Consider the following 21,645-nt stretch of genomic DNA (forward strand, 5'->3'; position numbering starts at 1 on the left):
TGTCGGAAGACAGTTAAAGCCTACTTTTTAAGTGGGTTCAAGGAAAAGAAAATTATCCAGAAGAGGATTTTCAATAATATATTTCAGTCATCAGTCTGTGGCTCTGTTTTCATTCCTATCTTATCTGTTTTGACTCATCTACAGTCAGCACCGCCCCATGGCCCACCCTCCCTCAACTTCATTCCGCATATCCAGCTGCTTTCACCTTACAGGAAAGGCCAGTGGAGAAACCCCTCAACATCTGTGTGTTGGCTTTAGCTCAACAAGTTTTCCCACATGTTTCTGTTCCCTGTCCGATATGTGACACAACAGCTGGCCTGCTGGAGCATTGGGATCAGTACGTCCAACGCCGGCTTAGATGGGGAGAAACCAGTAGTTCCCCACCTGATTTTGAATAGCCCACCAAAGAATCAAAGCTTATTTACTTCAAACTCTTATTGTTCAATTCAGATATTATGCCTCTGATGAATGACAGATGACCACATAATTGTATAAAGACAATGCACACACTGTTTGAGTGGACTTACATGTCCTTTCTTTTTGTCAAAGTAGCTCTCATAGTGATGAAAGTGGGAAAGCCCTTGTCTAAGATTTTGTATAATATATTTAAGTTGTTGTTCTAAGTCACAGGTGTCAAACTTAAGGCCCACGGGCCAGATCTGGCCCTCCATGTCATTTTATATGGCCCGCAAAAGCCCGGAAATAATATGTGTCAATAAAATACCTTATATTTTCTTTCTTTACTTTCTTGTTTTCTTACTAAAGTTATTGTTTTTTTTCTAGTTCGACAGGGAAAAAATAGTGTCTAATATTGCAACAACTATTATATTATCCAACTTTTTTGGTCAACATCCAAATAAATACTTAAATATCTGCTCAACTTATGATTTCGAAGAAAGTTATCCATCAAATTGTACACTATAAAAATGACCACTAGATTTTACTTTAAAATGTTTTTTTACAGCATATTACTGTAAGTTGAAAACAAACAACCAATATTTGTTTTTTTTACAGTAAAATTCTGTCGACTGAGCTGTCAGTTTTTTTGTTTATTTTTTTACTGTAAAATCCACGGTTAACGATTTTATGGTAAAAAACAGGCAGCTGAGTTGCCAAAATAAAATGAAACAGCTGTACTGTATTTCTATTTACAGTAATAAGTTGTAAAAATAATAACAATAATTAAAAAAAACCACCATATATTTTACGGTAAAAGTCTGGCAACTAAGCTGACAGTTTTTTTCTGTAAAAAACAGTGGTAAAATCCACAGATTTGTTTTACTCTTTATGTAAAATGTTTTTAAAATATTTAAATTCATAGGCAAATGCATTAATTTTTTACTGTTACAAGCGGCCCTGTAATGGCAGCCATGACTGTGGTGTGGCCCTCAATAAAAACAAGTTTGACACCCCTGTTCTAAGTCATTCTAGGAGTATTATGACCAGAAGAAGGTTTGTTTTTCTTCCACTTGTGTTTGCTAACCACAGTTTTCAGTGTGGCTTGTGCTGCAAACCCTGAGTTGTCAAAATCACTGGTTTAGAGCCACACTGCTTTGAGGGCCTATTTGTCAACCTATTACCACAGCCCACCATATGTGCGCAATGGAAGCTGTCAGAAAGGGCTGATTGATATAGCCTTTGCTGGGCATATTATTCTTCATTTGAGTCATCTTCAGAATAGGAGTCTTGTTCGGGGAAGAGATCTTTGTGTATTCTACCTCCTAATTTCAGCAAACAGATGACTTTGAATGGAAATGGAACTGTGAGTAGGGAATCATAAGGAAACAATCCAGTTAGAGGAAGAAAACGCATTGTGGTCTATTGCTGTATTTCAAAGCAATTACATTTTGCAAGAAATAATGTGTTTTTTTCTAACCAGAGTTGCCAAAACTGCTTCATTTAAAGTAATGAACTCCGTCTGAGACAGCCTTTGCACTAGGGTTCTACGGTATACCGGTACTATAAAGTATTGCGGTATTAATCAATTGAAATCAGTACTATACCACCTTTGAAAATTACCGCTACCGCTCTTTTATCTGAGTGCCGCTTTGTGGCGGTGACTACAGATGTTGAGTAATAACATCTTGGACAGGTAGAATGTCAAAAAACTACAATTCGACTGGTTGATAAAGAGGGTGGTGAAGTACAATATGGAGGTATTTGGATTTCAAAACTAACAATAAAAACTACAATTCTACTGGTTAATAAAGAGGGTGGTGAAGTACAATATGGAGGTATTTGGACTTCAAAATTAACGATCACAAATACAATTCTACTGGGTAATAAAGAGGGTGGTGAAGTACAATATGGAGGTATTTAGACTTCAAAACTAACAATAAAAGTGACGCTTTAAACAGGGAGTTTGCAAGTACTGTTTTACACCTTTCCTGCTCGTCGGCTCCCAGACCATGGTCGAGGAGAGCAGGAGACCTTTCACTTCACAATGAGTCCGTAAAGCTCCGCTCTTTGGTCGAAATGACGAGGCTGTCAATTAGTTACAACTTGGTCACTTTATTTATAATTGCCACAGGGCACACATGGACATCCAACATGCTATTAACACTCTTGCCCATGCTAGCGCTACCTCTCCTAACTTGCCCACTCACTCACTCACTCACTCACTCACTCACTCACTCACTCACGTCACTCACCCCACTAACTGCCATTCTTAAAGGTGCACACACATACGCTACTCTCACAACAGCTGCTTTAAAACACGTCTCGCCAAATGTGGCGATTAGTATTACCACTTTTGCTCCAAACTTAGGTAAACATTTAAATAATAAGCATTCAGATCTGCACAAGGAGTTATAAAAAGTGACAGGTAATAATGTCCTGCTGTTCAGTACGGTGCAGACTGTAGTCGAGGAGCACAGGGAAGACGTTCCCTTCAGGGTCGATGCCATTTCAATGCCATTTAATTTATATTTTAACCTTGTAAAATTGTTCTTTGATTGTGAGTGTTTAATTTAGTGTAAGATTTTATGTTAAAATAAAGCCAATATTGACATTGTTTGTAGTTCCCTTTATTTGGAAAAGTATCGAAAAAGTATCAATATGCATTTTTGTACCAGTACTAAATTATTGGTATCGGGACAACCCTACTCTGTACACTTCATTATTAGTTCACTCTTCAAATACATAAGTCTGGCATTAGACTTCCAGCTCTTCTGTCTCACTCTCTGCGAGTTATACTTTTCCTGACAATGTTTTGAATGTCTGCCTGAAGATAATAAGGTTACATTTTGATTGACGATAGGTAGATAGCTATTCATTTAACAATATGTTCATTTACTATCATAACCGTGGTTTACAGTTATGTTTACCCACGGTACATCAGAAGTTGTGTTATGAATGTTTGGTATTTTATTGTACTGAATTGAATTAGTTGGCGTCAAGCAATCAGAAGATAGTTGTTTCCACTCTAGTTCCCCCTGTTCAGACCTGTCACAGAACTTCCAGTTAGTCCTGATTGTGTCTTTATTGGAATTTACCGAGTATATATCCAACATAGTTTAGTAACTTAAGGAATCAGTTGGCTCTTACCTAAATCGAAACCAATCTCTGAGATTATTCCGATCATGAGATTGGACCAAGAACGATTCCTTCAGAAGGGATGCACAATCAGGGAGACATAATTGCATGTACGGATTATTTGCTACACACATGCAGGAGTTACATGAATTCCAGGAGGGTGCATGTCTTGCTAGAACACTGGCTCAAATTTGACCACAAGCTCCATCCAACGAACACCGTGGTGTGAAGCCGCTTCTAAAATAGTAACCTTCATCACCATGGCAGGAAATAAACAGTTTCTTTAAAGTAGCATTATCACTGGAGGACAAAAAAAAAAGGAACGGCTAATCATGCTACACACACACACACTTGCTACACACACACACACACACACACACACACACACACACACTGAGCTGGACGACGCAAGAAGCTAACAGCTATAGTTTTAATGAAAAGTAGGGCTGGTCAATCCAGATGTGTATACTATCGATACATGTTATAGTATCAGTATATAAATGATACTAACGTGATTAAATCAATGTTTGTCTTTTCCTTTCTCTTATTAGTACAAAATATTTGTTTGTTATTGTTTACAATATCAGGGAGTAAGTCTCTGGACACAAGAACACTTTGAAGGCAAGCCTCAAATGATTTAAAATAGGAGCTGATTGTAGACGTAGCTTCTGTTTAGCTACTGTGCACTAGCCACTTATTTTGGTTAGAAAAATGTGTTCAGCATTTAATATTCCACATTTAATTTACAAAAATACGAGCAAATTCAAAATTGTGTCAGAAAACTAAAAATGTGTTACTGTGTTTAATTTGGTTACTTGCTATGAAATATTGTCAGTTTTATAATCTGTTCTCAAAGTATCAAGTCGGGACTTGAAATCAGATCAGGTCTGAAGCCAAAAAATCGGATTGGGTTCGAAGGCCAAAAATGTTAATTTGGGGCATCCTTCTTTCCAATCAAATATAAGTTTATTACCCATCCATCCATCCATCCATCCATCTTCTTCCGCTTATCCGAGGTCGGGTCGCGGGGGCAGCAGCCTAAGCAGGGAAGCCCAGACTTCCCTCTCCCCAGCCACTTCGTCCAGCTCTTCCTGTGGGACCCCGAGGCGTTCCCAGGCCAGCCGGGAGACATAGTCTTCCCAACGTGTCCTGGGTCTTCCCCGCGGCCTCCTACCGGTCGGACGTGCCCTAAACACCTCCCTAGGGAGGCGTTCGGGTGGCATCCTGACCAGATGCCCGAACCACCTCATCTGGCTCCTCTCGATGTGGAGGAGCAGCGGCTTTACTTTGAGCTCCCCCCGGATGGCAGAGCTTCTCACCCTATCTCTAAGGGAGAGCCCCGCCACCCGGCGGAGGAAACTCATTCCGGCCGCTTGTACCCGTGATCTTGTCCTTTCGGTCATAACCCAAAGCTCATGACCATAGGTAGATCGACCGGTAAATTGAGAGCTTTGCCTTCCGGCTCAGCTCCTTCTTCACCACAACGGATCGATACAGTGTCCGCATTACTGAAGACGCCGCACCGATCCGCCTGTCGATCTCACGATCCACTCTTCCCTCACTCGTGAACAAGACTCCGAGGTACTTGAACTCCTCCACTTGGGGCAAGATCTCCTCCCCAACCCGGAGATGGCACTCCACCCTTTTCCGGGCGAGAACCATGGACTCGGACTTGGAGGTGCTGATTCCTTTTGAACCTGCAACAATTTATAAACCACTCTAACTTGACCCATGCACACTTGGTTCCCCTCTCCCCCAGTCAAAATAACTGCATCTCAAGACATATCTATCCACTTGAACAGGAAAGACAAGTTGTCTCTTGGCTTTGGACACAATTGGATGGCTAGAAGCCACGTTATGAAAGTTTTCCAGGACTAGTCTTCTGTCTCCTGTTTCCTGGCCTCGGCTCACGGCCCCTTTTACACAAGGACCGGCCCGTCTAGCTAAGGCCAGAAACAGGACCTTGCATGACACATCAAGTTTTAAAGGGTTGACTTTACAACTCCCACAGGCTCGGTTCTGCCAGTGGAAAGCGTTTCCACCATGCATGGAGAAGTAGGCTGTGCAGCCATGAGATTTTGAATGTATAACTCAGGGGTGCTCACACTTTTTCTGCAGGCGAGCTACTTTTCAATTGATCAAGTCGTGGGGATCTACCTCATTCATATATATAATTTATATTTACTTATTTATGAAATATATGTTTTTGTTAGCAAGTTAAAGGTGTTTAATGATAATGCAAGCATGTTTAACACATATAGTTAATATTGTTAATAAATTAAAGGTGTTTAATGATAATACAGGTATGTTTAATACATATAGTTAATATTGTTAACAAGTTAAAGGTGTTTAAAGATAATGCAAGCATGTTTAACACATATAGTTAATATTGTTAACAAGTTAAAGGTGGTTAAAAATAATACAAGCATGTTTAACATAAATAGTTAATATTGTTAACAACTTAAAGGTGGTTAAAGATAAAACAAGCATGTTTAACACATATAGTTAATATTGTTAACAACTTAAAGGTGGTTAAAGATAATACAAGCATGTTTAACACATATAGTTAATATTGTTAACAAGTTAAAGGTGGTTAAAGATAATACAAGCATGTTTAACACATATAGTTAATATTGTTAACAAGTTAAAGGTGGTTAAAGATAATACAAGCATGTTTAACACATATAGATTCCTTTCTTTCATGAAGACAAGAATATAAGTTGGTGTATTACCTGATTCTGATGACTTGCATTGATAGGAATCAGACAGTGGTGATGATAATGTCCGCATTTTCGAATGGAGGAGAGAAAAAGTCCTCCTTTCTGTCCAATACCACATGAAAGTGGTTGGTTTTGGCATCTTATTTGTCCAGCTTCCGTACTCCTTTGTATACACAAGAAATACATTGTCGGCAAACTCCGTAGCTTGCTAGCTTGTGCACGCCAGCTTTCTGTGACTCTTATTTTGGTAGCGCAGGCAGGATGAAGCAGAGCTTTTATTGTGCAACTGTGCAGTCGGTCTTTGGAGTTTTGACGACATGTACGGCGCCAGAGTCTGTTGAAATAAAGTGTTTCTCGCCTTCCAGTCGGTAATTTTAATGAGCTGGCAGCAGCCAGCGTCATCTCAGAAGACCCTCGGGTGCCGTGAATGTCAATCAAGTGACGAAAGTGACGTCATAGTGAAGATTTATGATCGCTCATTTTTAGGACTATTTTTTTAATGCTTGGCTGGTGATCGACTGACACACCCTCCGAGATCGACCGGTAGCTCGCGATCGACGTAATGAGCACCCCTGGTATAACTGATTTTTTTTTTTTTTTGTGCATTGGAAGGAAATTATGCGTGGAATTGTCTTCCTGTGATGTTAAGGTTTGTTTTTTAGTATCTGGACTTAATGGAGTTCTAATTAAAGTACGAGCATTAAATCCTTGTTGCTTTTAAAGGCACAATATGACAGATGTTTTATCATACACATCCATTTGCTTAAACATACGGAATTGCCTGGTTTATTTATGTGTTGTCCTCTTTTATTATAACCATCAATAAGGTTTTGTGTTCATTTATTCATCTTATGAAACTGGGTTTACCCTCTTTTTTTTACTATTATTGCAGATATTTTGAGTGCATTTGTGTTGTAATAGTTTTGGCGAAACAGTATATCTAGATATGTGATGAAAAAAAAAAAATGAAAAAAAGAGTGGGCTGTTGGCCTTGGCAAAGACATGTGTGCTCCGAAAGCTGTTTATTACATTTATTACAGCAGGACAATTCTAAGCCAAGCACAACCTCGGTTTTCCTCCAGGATTGTGCAAAAACACGCTCTAAAATGATGACACTTACCATTAAAATGTATTTTATATTGTGGCATGTGAACATTTACGAGCAGGAAACTACTCCGTTGCACAACACCACTAAATGCATAAAGTAAGTGATTGTTAACCTATTGTTGTAAGCCCTGTGCTCCTTTTTGTCACTATTTTATCTTAATGTGAAGCACATTGAAATGGCTCACTCCTAAGGTCTGTCTCTGGTACTCCTTTGGGTGGGTCCAGCGGTGTGGGAAGTCTATTGTAGTGCAGTAACAAGTCCTTTGTGTGACATTTTCCTTGGCGTTGACATTCAGGGGGGAATAGGAAGATGGTACTGCAGACGCCACGTTCTGTGACATGTGAAGGGAAAGGGTATTAAGAATGGGAGCCGAGGTATTTGAACGTGCACAGGAAAGGACATTTGCACAGTACTTGACAAGGGCACACTATAGTGGAGCAGCTCTTTCATATTTCAGTATAACATTATGCTATATGTCCTGTTGAATTTGTATCAGCCAGTTTCAAAACAGACCATCGGCCTAGTACTTGCATCATTTGAAGTGTACCAAACCCAAAACCAGTGAAGTTGGCACGTTGTGTAAATCGTAAATAAAAACAGTATACACTAATTTGCAAATCCTTTTAAACTTATATTCAATTGAATAGACTGCAAAGAAAATATATTTAACGTACTGACAGTGGTTTTCTAAAGTGTTCCTGAGCCCATGTGGTGATATCCTTTACACACTGATGTCGCTTTTTGATGCAGTACAGCCTGAGGGATCGGGCATTTGCGATTACGTGCCGTGATTTCTCCAGATTCTCTGACCTTTTGATGATATTACGGACAGTAGATGGGGAAATCCCTAAATTCCTTGCAATAGCTGGTTGAGGAATGTTGTTCTTAAACTATTGGACAATTTGCTTACGCATTTGTTCACAAAGTGCTGACCCTCACCCAATCCTTGTTTGTGAATGACTGAGCATTTCATGGAAGCTGCTTTTATACCCAGTCATGGCACCCACCTGTTCCCAAATAACCTGTTCACCTGTGGGATGTTCCAAATAAGTGTTTGATGAGCGTTGCTCAACTTTCTCAGTCGTTTTTGCCACTTGTGCCAGCTTTTTTGAAACATGTTGAAGGCATCAAAATCCAAATGAGCTAATAGTTGCAAAAAATAACAAAAGTTTACCAGTTCCAACGTTACGTATCTTTTCTTTGCAGTCTATTCAATTGAATATAGGTTGAAAAGGATTTGCAAATTATTGTATTCTGTTTTTATTTACCAATAACACAACGTGACAACCTTACTGGTTTTTGGTTTTGTAGGTTGGCAGCCTGTGGATAAAAAGCATCAATCCAAATTCACATCAAGATATTGACCAAAGGTTGAGAGGTTGATTTGTCATTTGCCATGGAGAACACATGTGAGATATCCTGATGTATTTTTTTTTAATTCTGACTGCAGATGAATCACAGGGAAAATGAAGTGAGGAACAAAGTGTGTGCGGTGGCTCTGACGGACTCGGCTCACAACCTCTGGCTGCAGGAGACAAGTAAAAGTACACAAGACTGGATGCAGGAGGTGACACACTCATGCATCATTTAAATGTTGTGTTTGTAATTGTTCTTAGAATCAAACCATTAGCCAAAAATAGATTTATTTCTGACATTTTTAGTATCCAATGATGGAAGCAGGCCGTGTGGGGTACTTTGCATGACACCATGCATTTTTTTTGTTGTACAGTCATTTTACCCCAGATTTCCTCTGGATGCGTAACAGCTGCGGAACGGCAGACTATGTTCGTTTCCATTCGAGTCAATCTGTCAGGCGCGGTGCCGCCGTTTCGATGCCGTACCCTATCCCTGCGCTAAGTATACACAAAGCTTCTATGTTTTTCCGGCCGCTGCAACACGGCAGATTAAATTAGCTCAAATCTGCTTGTGTGGGACCGGAAGTCATGCACAAACACAAAATGAATTATCCGGTTTACTTTCAAAATAAAACACTCTGTGTTCAAGGCGTATCGTATTTTACACTTTGAAACGTCCTAAAGGGCGGGGAAAGACCTGAAGTCAATTTGTCAAAGGTTTTCAGATGTAGGTTCATCTTGTTGACACAAATGGATGAGGACGTGCAGATTTAAGAGGTCCAAAATCAAATAGTCCTGTTACAGGCATATCCTGGACAGCTATTTAGGGGCCTGTGTCAAATACCAGCTGATACAGGTGCTGGGGGAAGCAGGAGTTGAATGAGATGTGTGTTTGTCTATGTACAACGCTTGCCAGGATTGTTGTCACTGTTATGTTGTTGTGTACTACAAATGGAACAATAAAGTGGCCGTTCTGCAAGGCATAACTGCCGTCTTTTGCACGAGTCGAGTCAAGTCAGTGAGACCTCTGGGTATTGATGAACGGCAAAACTCGACACATTCCGGGGTTTTCCGTTCAGCAGCCGTTACGTATCTCAAATATTTGCTTACAACTCATGATAACGCACGGATTGGAAAATATTTCGTAAAAGTCTGCGCAACTTCGCTGCACAGCAACAGTGCACATTAAAACAGCGGTGGAGATTGCCGCGCATGGCGGAGTCCATCCGTGGCGGCGCGATTCAGCAGCCGTTACGAATCCAGTGGAAATCCGGGGTTATTTTCCAGTTGTATAAAATTACCTAAATGCATACTTTTTTGATACAGCTTTCATTTTTGCTATCATTTGGGTGTACCTAATGAAGTGCTCAGTGAGAGTTCTTCAATCCATTGCTGAAAAATGTTTGTTTATGTTCTGCATCACCTTCCTGACCTACACCTGTTCTACCTTAAAAGTCGAGTCAAATTACCATTATTTGCATCTGTCCTGTCTCTATCTTTTCCTCCTGGCTGCCCTTCAATGAACAACTGAGACAGCTGACTCTCACATTTGTGTGCACAATCAAGTATGTAGTAGGGTTGTCTCGATACTAATATTTTGGTACCGCTACCAAAATGTATTTCAATACTTTTCGATACTTTTCTAAATAAAGGGGACCACAAAAAAATTGCATTATATATAATATTATTATTATTATTATATTATTATTATTTCATTATATTATTATTATTTTAACAAACAATCATACGGTACAATAAAGATATGTTTCCCTTTGCAATTAAAGAACAATTTAGTCCTTAAATAAAATAGTGAACATACTAGACAACTTGTCTTTTAGTAGTAAGTAAACAAACAAAGGCTCCTAATTAGTCTGCTGGCGTATGCAGTTACATATTGTGTCATTTATCATTCTATTAGTTTGTCAATATTATGAGGGAAAAACTGTAAAAATGTATTATTAATCTACTTGTTCATTTATTTTTAATATCTGGTTATTTTCTGTTTCAACATGTTCTATCTACACTTCTGTTAAAAAGTAATAATCACTTATTCTTCTGTTGTTTGATACTTTACGTTAGTTTTGGATGATACCACAAATGTAGGTATCGATCTGATACCAAGTAGTTACAGGATCATACATTGGTCATATTCAAAGTCCTCATTTGTCCACGGACGTATTTACTGAGTGTATAAATTATTATATTATTATGATTTTTTTTTAAAAAGAGAGATTTTGTGACGATAAAAAATATTGATGTAATCATAGTAGTATCGACTAGATACGCTCTTGTACTTGGTATCATTACAGTGGATGTCAGGTGTAGATCCACCCATGGCATTTGTGTACATCGTGACGCCGGTGAGCTATTGTATCCTCCAATGGTGTGTAGTGAAGCATGTTTAGTTATTCCTCGTCCTGCAGGGATGATACTTGTAAGAAACATACTTTATTTGTCACCATGGAGGCGAGGATTAGTGATTTAGAAGAAGCTAAAACACTGCCGATAGCGGATTGATGTTAGCTGCTAGCCAGCTAGCCATGTCTTAAAGTACCTCTTCCTGAGGGCGTTTCAGTGTTATAACTTCACCTTTATCGTTAGTTTTTTGTGATTGTGCGCTGCCGAACATGCTCCTCTGCTCATAAAAACCAGCAATGTCATGACGTGACGACGTGCCGTCATGCCTGTAAAAAAAAATATATGGAGAACCGATCCTTTTTAAACAGAGCATAGGACCGTTTTTTATTCATTAGTACCGTGATACTACACTACCCGTATACCGTTCAACCCTAGTAAGTAGTATGTGTATATTGTGCATGCATGTTTGTGTTAGCTTCGTTTTAGCACCTGCTTTCTCTGATTTGACCTCCGCACCACTTGCAACACCGGACCTTTCCTTAGTATGCGCACACTGTGTAGATGAGGTCCAGTCTAGATCAGAGCACACAATACTCACACTCAGCTTACCTTGATTTATACTACACCCACTTTTAGATTCCCTTTGCTGTATGGGTGTGTGCAGTGTGTGTTGAATACGTGTTGGTTTGAGTATTGGGGATTCAAGGTTGCACTGTCCCTCCCTCGTCTTGTTTGGCATTTCCTATTTTTGATCTATCCAAGGGATGCATGGGACAGGACATAATTGGAATGTTAAACGATTTTCTATTTGTGATGATTACCCAGAACAATAGAACCAACAATAGAACCAACATCACCCTATCTGTCCACTCACAGGAATGGGACAGGGAAAAATAGTTTTCTTGTACTCATTAAGCTTGTCCTTTTATTGCTGAATTTAGAGAGTCTGGCTCGCTGCAAGGTATTTTTGAAAAGCGCCCATACACTGTCCTGTGGTCACCGTTTAGTCAATAGGAAATTTGGAAGAAAAGTGCACAATTATTAATTTCAGACACTTTTCCGAAGCCATCAGGCCAAATTTCGACTTAACAGTACAACTCAACTCGCTTCGGTCCAATTTGAATCAGTTTTGATTCTGTAATTTCCAAAATGCTTCTGTCAGCTATGTATTAAAATTAAAGTGACATCATATCAGAACTTTAACTTCTTTTTGAATAGGTGCTTTTGAGTTTTGGGTTTGGGTTTTTCCAATCATTACTGGACACATTTGGATGTTGTTCATCTGGTAACCACTACGTTTCACAATGGAAACAATTGTGCACTGAACAGTGAACTGCATTATTTATATTGGGCTTTAGATGCCATATATATATCTGGTTTTAAATAGGGCTGTCAAATGATTTTTTTTTTTTAATCAAATTAATCACATTTTGGAATTTGGATTCATCACAGGTGAATACTATCTTGCATAATTAGGATTTGCCTAAGAAAAGACCCCAATATTTGTACACAAATACCATTTTATTGACATGTCATCCAGGAATGTTTTTAAACCTTTTACCTGAATGCATGTCATTTATGTGCAGACGATTTAGAAACAGTTTTATCTAAAGTTCTTTCAGGCTGTATTTTGGAGTAAAATTTTAAGGTGAGTACACCAGTCGGAGTCTTACTAATTTTTTTTACTGACCTATGCATTAATCTGATCACTGACTGAATAGTGGTTAAGATAAAAGAGCTTCTACTGTCATGATTAATCAAGTGTTCATGATTAATGCAATATTTTTTGCAAATAATCACATGAGTTAAGTTGTTCATTCTGTGACAGCCTTTGTTTAAAATAATTTAAGATGAACAAAATTCAATTCAATATCCAAAACTTCTCAATGGAAAACAACTACCGTATTTTCCGGACCATAGGGCCCACCGAATTATAAGGTGCATTAAAGGAGTCATATTATTTTTTTCTAAATTGAAAACATTTTTTTGTGGTCTACATAACATGTGATGATGGTTCTTTGGTCAAAATGTTTTAGATTATATAATAGATCATGTTTTACAGATCATCTCCAAGCCGCTTTCTGACAGTCGCTTCAGGATGTGCCGTTTTGTGGGTAGTCTTATTTACGTGGCTCACCTTCAACAGGGTCTTCTCCCCGTCATCTTTGTTGTAGCGGTGTAGCGTGCAAGGACGGGTGTGGAAGAAGTGTCAAAAGATGGAGCTAACTGTTTTAATGACTTTCAGACTTTACTTAAATCAATAACGAAGCAGCATCTCCTCATCCGTGGCTCACTAGTGCAACAACAACACTGGAAATGTCTCCCGTGAAAAACCGTCCGACCGGAACTCTCTAATAACTAAAGTTCCTTGGGTGAATAATGTAAACTCACTACACCGGTATGTTTTAGTTAGCGCTTTCATGGCGAGTGTACTGACAGATATAAGTAATAACCGTACACTACTTTATATTAGAAATAGCAACAGTGGAGGATGAATGTCTCATAACAAGAAGATACAAAAAAAGAAGAAGCTTATCGACTACGGTGTCGACACAGACTACAAAGGCGGACACGCGCAATTTTTCAGGACTTATGCAGATCCCAAATACAGATCAACAGGGACCAGAAGGTAAGAAAAGTTGCTTTTGCATAATATTGCAAAACAAAATGCCAGATAATATGTCTTACCTTATACTCACACCATAATAATACTCGTATGTTGAAGCACAGTAAAGCGGTGCGGCGTCATAGCTTACCAAAGTCGTACTAAAGCATGTTAATAGATTTTTGAGCGCCGTGTGTAATGTTCTATATTTTCAATGGAACATATTTAAATTTTGGTGTTGTTTACTGGAGTCATATTGCAGTCTACACGTATCTCTTATCTGTGACTGCCATCATATATTTCAGTCTACATGTATCTCCTATGTGTGACGGCCATCTACTGGTCACACTTATCATTTCATCATGTACCAAATAATATAGCTTCAAAGTCGGTAAGCAAAACCAGAATTATCCCATACATTGGAAGCACATAAGGTGCATTGTCAAAAAAAATTAAGTGCGCTTTATAGTCCGGAAAATAAGGTACTACTACAAATTTAACATGTTGTTTATTGCATACCTATAGACATTTGCACTGTAAATATAGAAAATTTCCCAAGGAAAAAATAAAAAATCCATTAGAAGTCGCTGTTAAATCAAGAATTTAAAAATAAACAAAAAAACTTGCCCTCGGCATGGTATAAACTCATGTCTTTTGACACAAGAAAATGTTACGAACCACTCAGCTTTATAGTTCTTTACGCACTTTCAGCAGTTAGGGGCCTTAATAAGTGGGGACTCTAGTCCAGGGGTCGGCAACCCGCGGCTCCGGAGCCGCATGCGGCTCTTTGATCACTCTGATGCGGCTCAGCTGCATACTTGCCGACCCCCCCGATTTTCCCGGGAGACTTCCGGATATCAGTGCCTCTCGCAGAAATCTCCCGGGATTAATATTCTCCGATTTTCACCCTTACAATAATAATGAGGGCGTGCCATGATGATACAGCATTTAGCGCCCTCTACAATCTGTACAAACAGCGTGCCAGCCCAGCCTCTTGTTATATGCATCTTCTGCTTGAACACGTAGGTGACAGCAAGGCATACTTGGTCAACAGCCACACAGGTCACACTGACGGTGGCCATATAAAACAACTTTAACACTCTTACTAATAATGTGCCACACTTTGAACCCACACCAAACAAGAATGACAAACACATTTCGGGAGAACATCTGCACCTTAACACAACATAAACACAACAGAACAAATGCCCAGAATCCCATGCAGCCCTGACTCTTCTGGGCTACATTATACACCCCTGCTACCACCAAACACCGCCCCTCACCCCAACCCTGCTCCCTCACACATCAACACCCCCCCCCCCCCCCCTTGGTTTATACATAGCACAAAGCAAACAAAAAACCTTGTATGCAGTGTTATTTCATTTTAAATTTCAAAAGATTTTTGTGGCTCCCAATGTTTTCTTTAATTTGTGAAACTGGTCAAAATGGCTCTTTGACTGGTAAAGGTTGTCGACCCCTGCTCTAGTCAAATAACCTCAATGACAATAAAAACACAATTGTAGGCTCCTTCACAAAGATTATGGTTGAGACATTTTTCAAGATGGCTTACTCAATCTCAATGTTATACATCTTGAAGTAGCATGAGGATGTTTAACCTGCCTGCTCATCTTTAGGTAAAGATAGTAAGTGTTCTTGTTATGGTTAACTGAGGAAGGTGACAGCAACTGACACCAGGGGAAAGTAATGTTCAATAATTTATTATATATATATATATATATATATATATATATATATATATATATATATATATATATATATATATATGTTCCAAATATATATAATAATCAAACAATACTAAATATACGAACTAAGGAAATGGGGTGTGACAAAATCCAAGAGTGTGTATGGTGTAAAACTATGTGTACGGTAGTATTTAACTGGAGCGTTTTACCGTAAATGTTGGAGGTGCGTGTTGGGAGGAGCGGTGCTGTTCGACAAGGGCAAGGCAGGCAGAGTTGTCCAAGGGCGGAAGTGTGGTCGAGAGGCAGTAGCGAGTCGTCGTAGTCCGGGGGCGAGCGAGGAGTCGAGAACCAGGAAGCGCGGGGGAGGCTGGGAAGATCCGGGAGCACAAGACGCACAGCTTGACTCGGGGATGCACAGAGGAAATGAACACCAACAGAAGATTATATTCCAGCGCCGGCATGCCAAGTTGTCCAGGCTTATGAAGGCAGCTCCTTCATTACAGGCAGGTGTGCTGATTGCCGGTAAATGATTACAGCTGGTGGCTGCTGCAGGGTGGAGACGCGCACGGCGCGTCCCTGGATGGGCGTGTCCCGAGGTGTGACACGCAGAGCGCAATGATGAGGGCGCATTCCAATGCGCCCTGGCCGTGACAGTTCTGTTTGTAAAGATATTTACACAAAAGCAGAAATGTATTTTCCCTCCTCTTTATATCTGTCCAACTCACTCGCATTGTTGATGTGATTGAACGTTTTACCAGGCTGCCTGTTCTGAGTATTGTCGAGGTTTGAGTTGGCATCACTGTAGTAGCAGCAGTACAGTATAGGTACCGTTCACATTTGAACCAATATGGTACCATTTCCTGGTACCTCCATGGTTCCTCATCGCCCGGGAAGCCTACCGCAGCGGGCCATTATACGGTCGAAAACAAACGTACAAGAGAAACATTTCCTTCACAATAGCGTCATGGAACGTCCGCACACTTTTGGATGTGCGTGATCTCTCCTGCTGCCCGCAGCGAAGAACAGCACTCGTTGCACATGAACTAAACCGATACGGCATTGACATAGCCGCCCTGAGCGAAACCCGCTTACATGGGGAAGACTCAATCACGGAGGCGGGAGAAGGCTACACCTTCTTCTGGAAGGGTCATACAGAAGGCTCCCGTCATCTACATGGAGTGGATTTTTCCGCCAGGACAAGCCTGCTTCACAAGATCCCAGAGTCTCCAGTGGGTATAAGTGAAAGACTCATGACGTGGCGTGTACCACTCACCAAAACTCGCCATGTCACCCTTATCAGCGCTTACGCCCCAACCCTGGATGCTGACCTCGAGAGCAAGGACACATTCTATGACTCACTAAACTCCGCCATAGAGGGAACGCCTCCCACCGACAAGCTCATACTCCTCTGGGATTTTATAACACGAGGGACCGGAACACTTTGTCAGCACGGGGTTGGTAGGTTTAATGATAATGGGCATCGCCTCCTTTCACTCTGCTCTGAACATCAGTTGATCATCACCAACACCGTATTCCAGTTAAAGGATAAATTCAAGACCTCCTGGCAACATCCTCGCTCCAAACATCGGCACCTCCTCGACTATATTATCACCCGTCGTAGAGACAGGAAGGAGGTCCTAATCTCCAGAGCGATGCGTGGAGCGGACTGCTGGACTGACCATCGAATGATCAGAGCCAAATTTCAGATGGAAGTCCTCCCCCAATTGAAGAAAACACCATCAAACAAGAGACTCAACTGTGAAGCACTCAAATCCAAGCACTCTGTAGACCAGCTCAGAGCACAGCTTGCAGAAAATTTGTCTGCAATCCCTGATACCCACCTGGACCCTGACATCAACACCTGCTGGAACTCCCTAAGGACTGCCATCCATCAGGCAGCAGAGGAATCCCTTGGGTACACCAGGCGTAAGGCGTAAACATTAGGACTGGTTTGACAACAGTGCACCGGATATCCATAAACTTCTCCAGGCAAAACACAAAGCACATGCTGCTTATCTGGCCAACCCACAACCCATCACACTAAAGACTCGACTCTCCTCCATAAGAGCCGAAGTCCAGCCTACCCTCAGAGCCATGGAAAATGACTGGTGGATCAAGAAAGCCAGCGAGATCCAACTCTATGCTGACAGCAACAATCCCCATGGATTTTATGATGCCGTCAAATCCACATATGGTCCACAGAGAAAAAACATAACCCCAGTCAGATCGGCAGACGGAGTCACCCTCTATAAGGACACACCCCAGATCATAAATAGATGGGCTGAACATTTTAACACTCTCCTTAACTCCGAACATTTTCTGACCAAGACATTTTCACCAATTTCCCAACCACTCCCCCTGTCGACCACCTGGACTCCCCGCCTACCTTTGCTGCGGTCCGAAAAGCCATCAAGGGCCTAAACAACAACAAAAGCCCAGGCCCTGACGGTATCCCAGCTGAGGTGCTGAAGCTTGGTGGCTATCTCCTCACCCGTCGGCTTCACCAATTGATTGACTCCATCTGGTCCTCTGAAGCCATTCCCCAGGAATGGAAGGATGCTGCTATAATAACCATCTTTAAGAGGAAAGGTGACAAAGCCGACTGTGGAAACAGCAGAGGAATTTCCCTGCTCTCGGTTGCTGGGAAAGTTCTTGCCCGGGTCATGCTCTCTCGTTTAGTTACTCACATCTCTGAGAACATCCTGCCTGAATCACAGTGTGGGTTCAGAAGAGATCGCAGTACTACTGACATGATCTTTGTAGCCAGGCAGGTACAAGAAAAGTGCCGGGAACACCACCAGGATCTGTACATCGCCTTCATCGACCTGTCCAAGGCATTTGACATCGTAAACCGGAATCTCCTCTGGGACTTACTGGGAAGGCTGGGGATTCCGCCAAAGTTCCTCAACATACTGAGACAACTACATGATGGAATGTGAGCTTGTGTCCACATTGGAGGCCAGCAATCCCCCTCTTTTAATGTGAAAGTCGGGGTCAGGCAGGGATGTGTCCTAGCCCCTGTCATATTCAACCTCTTTCTCTCAGCAGTCACTCTCCTCTCACACAAAGCTCTGGGAACCACAGATGGCATCCACATACAGTTCCGGCTGGACGGCAGTCTCTTCAACATCCGGCGCCTCCAGGCCTTCACTAAAATTACAAAACAACAGATCCTAGAACTTCAGTATGCTGACGATTGTGCTCTCCTTGCCCACACGCCAGACTCTCTACAACGTGCACTTAACGTGGTCTCATCCAGGTACAGTGCCCTAGGACTCAAGGTCTACATTTCAAAAACACAGATCATTGCGCAACACTCTACCCACCAGTCAGAAGTGCCAGCAGCTCACTATCGTTCCACATTTCACCTACCTCGGAAGCGTCCTGTCCCCCACCTGTAACATCGATGACATCCAGGTCCGTGTTGGGTTAGCGTCTTCTGCCTTCGGTAGGTTCAAAACCAGGGTCTTCCTGAACAGAAACCTGACAGTTTCCACCAAAGCAGCTGTTTACAAAGCAGTTTGTCTGTCCACACTGCTATACGGCTCAGAAGCCTGGACCCCTTACCAAAGGCACGTCAGAATCCTGGAGAGATACCACATCCGCTGCATGCAACGGATTCTGGGTCTGACCTGGGAGGACAGGATCCCACATGTGGATATTTATGACCGGACCCAAACACAGAGCATCCAAGTGTTCCTTGCGTAAAGACATCCGCGCTGGGTGGGGCATGTAATCCGCATGCCTGCCCAGAGGCTCCCCCGACAGATCCCCAACGGCCAACTCCAGGAGGCTGTAGGTCTCCTGGGGGTCAGCGGAAACGCTACAAGGACCACATAAAAACCCTCCTGAAGCGCTGTGCTATCCAGCCTTCCGCACTGGAAGTCTTGGCTGCTGATCGCCACACCTGGCGCAACTGCAGTCACACCGGCATTGCTCATCTCCAGGAGCAGACCACTGAGAGGAGAAAACAACAACGTATACAGCGACATCAGCGCGCTGCAGGGGCCACCCTCTCAAGCGTAGACTACATCTGCCCCACATGTGGCAAACCATGCGGGTCGCGCATTGGCCAGCACAGCCACATGCAATAGCATATACGAAACCCCCCTCAATAACCCATTACTGGAGCAACGTCATCATCGTAATCGATGGACAGCCATAAGCAGTAAGTAAATAAGGTACCGTTCACATTTGAACCAATATGGTACCATTTCCTGGTACCTGAGAATCGGTGCCGGTCCTCAACGGTACTAATTTTCGGTACGTTTGTGTGTGTTAATAAATGTTGATCGTTTTTGATAATAACAATTCTTTTATTGCAACATTTAAAAATTAGCTGATTAGGATAACTGCGTTACAATTCTTATATTTCATTTAATTGTGACATTTCTGAGTCTCAATAAGAGTCCAAGAAGTTAGATGGCAATTGTGTATAGTTAATACTGTGTTGGCAAGTCAGTTCAGTCTTTGCTGTCTTGTCTTTGGTTGCGCCTAGAAAATGTTAATACTGTATGGCATTTCCTACGCACCAGCTGTTCGACTGTAACGTGCATCTTAGTTGTAGTTTACATTAACAACTTTGAGGATAGTAAAATTGCCTTGTAAAATTGCCAATGCTCATCAGTAGCATGTCCATTGCAAAACCAATGTATAGTAGCATCAAGGTCGCGCATTTATTGGAACAGTGGAACCTTACTTGTGGTTTATGGTTTAAGTTTATTTCAAACATGCATTCATACAACATGACACATCACAATTTCCAGTTTCTCATTTCAACATGTTTGAAAAGGAGTAGGAAGAAGCAGAGCTTATTTAATCCTACCCTTTTTCCACTTCAGAGAAATTGCTAACACATTTGTTCTCTTCCTGTTCTCAATTTGTACACAATTTACTCCATATTTAGTGAAATTCTAAAAATAAATAAATAGTAGAGTAAGTTATAATTCATATAGTGAGATAATTAAGATTATCGTTACGTTCAAAATGTTCATCATGATTATTCTTCTTTGTACTTTGTAAACATTTTGCGTTTGAACAGTTTTGTTTTTTTAACTGGATCATATTAGCATATTGTTTGATTTATTTGCTTAATCATTCCTCAATTTAATTCCACATACTGATATACTAAAGGTTTTAAGTTTTGTACGTGCATACAAATGTTTTAAGTAAAAATTTTCTCTGAGGTTGTAGTTGTCCTCTTTCGTTGAAACTATGTTGTACGTTCTTGCGTAGCAGGTTATAGTTTGCTTCGTACATAATTTTGGCAGTTTACAAATTCACTATATTGTTGAAGTTCTATATTTTTTATTTTTATAAATGGTTTGAATGTTCTTTATATCCAACATTATGTATTATTCTAACTGACCTCTAGCGTAGTTTTGTAGTTATTTCCCCATATTTCTTCACAATAGCTCATAGCGAGCAGTACAGAATGTAGAGTGATTATTTTGTCTAATACATATTGTGCTTCATTCATTATTAATGTATTTCTTGCCACCTTATGTTGTATATTTTTATAAGACATTTCCAGTTCATTTTATCAATTATTATACCCAAAAATGTATTTTATTTACTCTTTCAATGTCTACTCTATTTATATTTTTGTTTGACTTTCCCTTCTACTCTTACCGAATAACATTATTTGAGTTTTACTGAGATTCAAAGATATTCTGTTTTTTTCAAACCATCTCTTTAATTTATTAATTTATTCTGTTATTATTTGTATTAGCTTCTGTGTGTTCTCTCCTGAACAGAACACAGTTCTATATACCTGCAAATAATGCGAACTTCAAGTTTTTTGCAACTTTACAAATGCCGTTTATATAGAGATTGAACAATTTTGGTCCCAAAATTGATCCCTGTGGTACACCACAGGGTACATTTAGTGTTAAAGGCGTTTGTTAGCCAAGCTTCACATATTGCTTCCTGTTGTTTAAGTAGCCTCTTACCCAGTTCAAGACCTCTGATGACATACCGTTCTAATTTTTTGATTAAAATATCATTGTTAAAATAGGAAGGTTGACAGGTATGTTAGAGCTGAGTAATACCTAAATGGTTTAACAGAGGTATTCAACAGCATTCCGCAGTTGTAATGCGTGGGGCTTATTAAAAAAAAAAATATTTCCCCCTTGCAATTTTGTCACAAATTTAAATGACTTTTAATACAAATTATCATTCATCCAACACACTATAAATAACAAATAAATGGAGGTAGCAAACGTCTTCATTTTCAGCGACACACAGGAGCTCATTCATACAT

General features: G+C 40.6%; 1 protein-coding gene across 5 annotated transcripts in view; it reads left to right on the plus strand.

Moving 5' to 3' along the window:
* arb2a (ARB2 cotranscriptional regulator A) overlaps positions 1–21,645 on the plus strand; it is a 547,436-nt gene that overhangs the window by 333,311 nt on the left and 192,480 nt on the right. For all 5 annotated transcript variants that reach the window (XM_072914357.1, XM_061986620.1, XM_061986623.2 and 2 more), the window contains exon 9: positions 8,813–8,929. In XM_072914357.1, the coding sequence (XP_072770458.1) occupies positions 8,813–8,929 (117 nt within the window). The remainder of the gene's footprint in view (positions 1–8,812; positions 8,930–21,645) is intronic.

This window comes from Nerophis lumbriciformis, linkage group LG12, assembly GCF_033978685.3.
Source record: "Nerophis lumbriciformis linkage group LG12, RoL_Nlum_v2.1, whole genome shotgun sequence".
NCBI classification, from domain to species: domain Eukaryota; kingdom Metazoa; phylum Chordata; class Actinopteri; order Syngnathiformes; family Syngnathidae; genus Nerophis; species Nerophis lumbriciformis.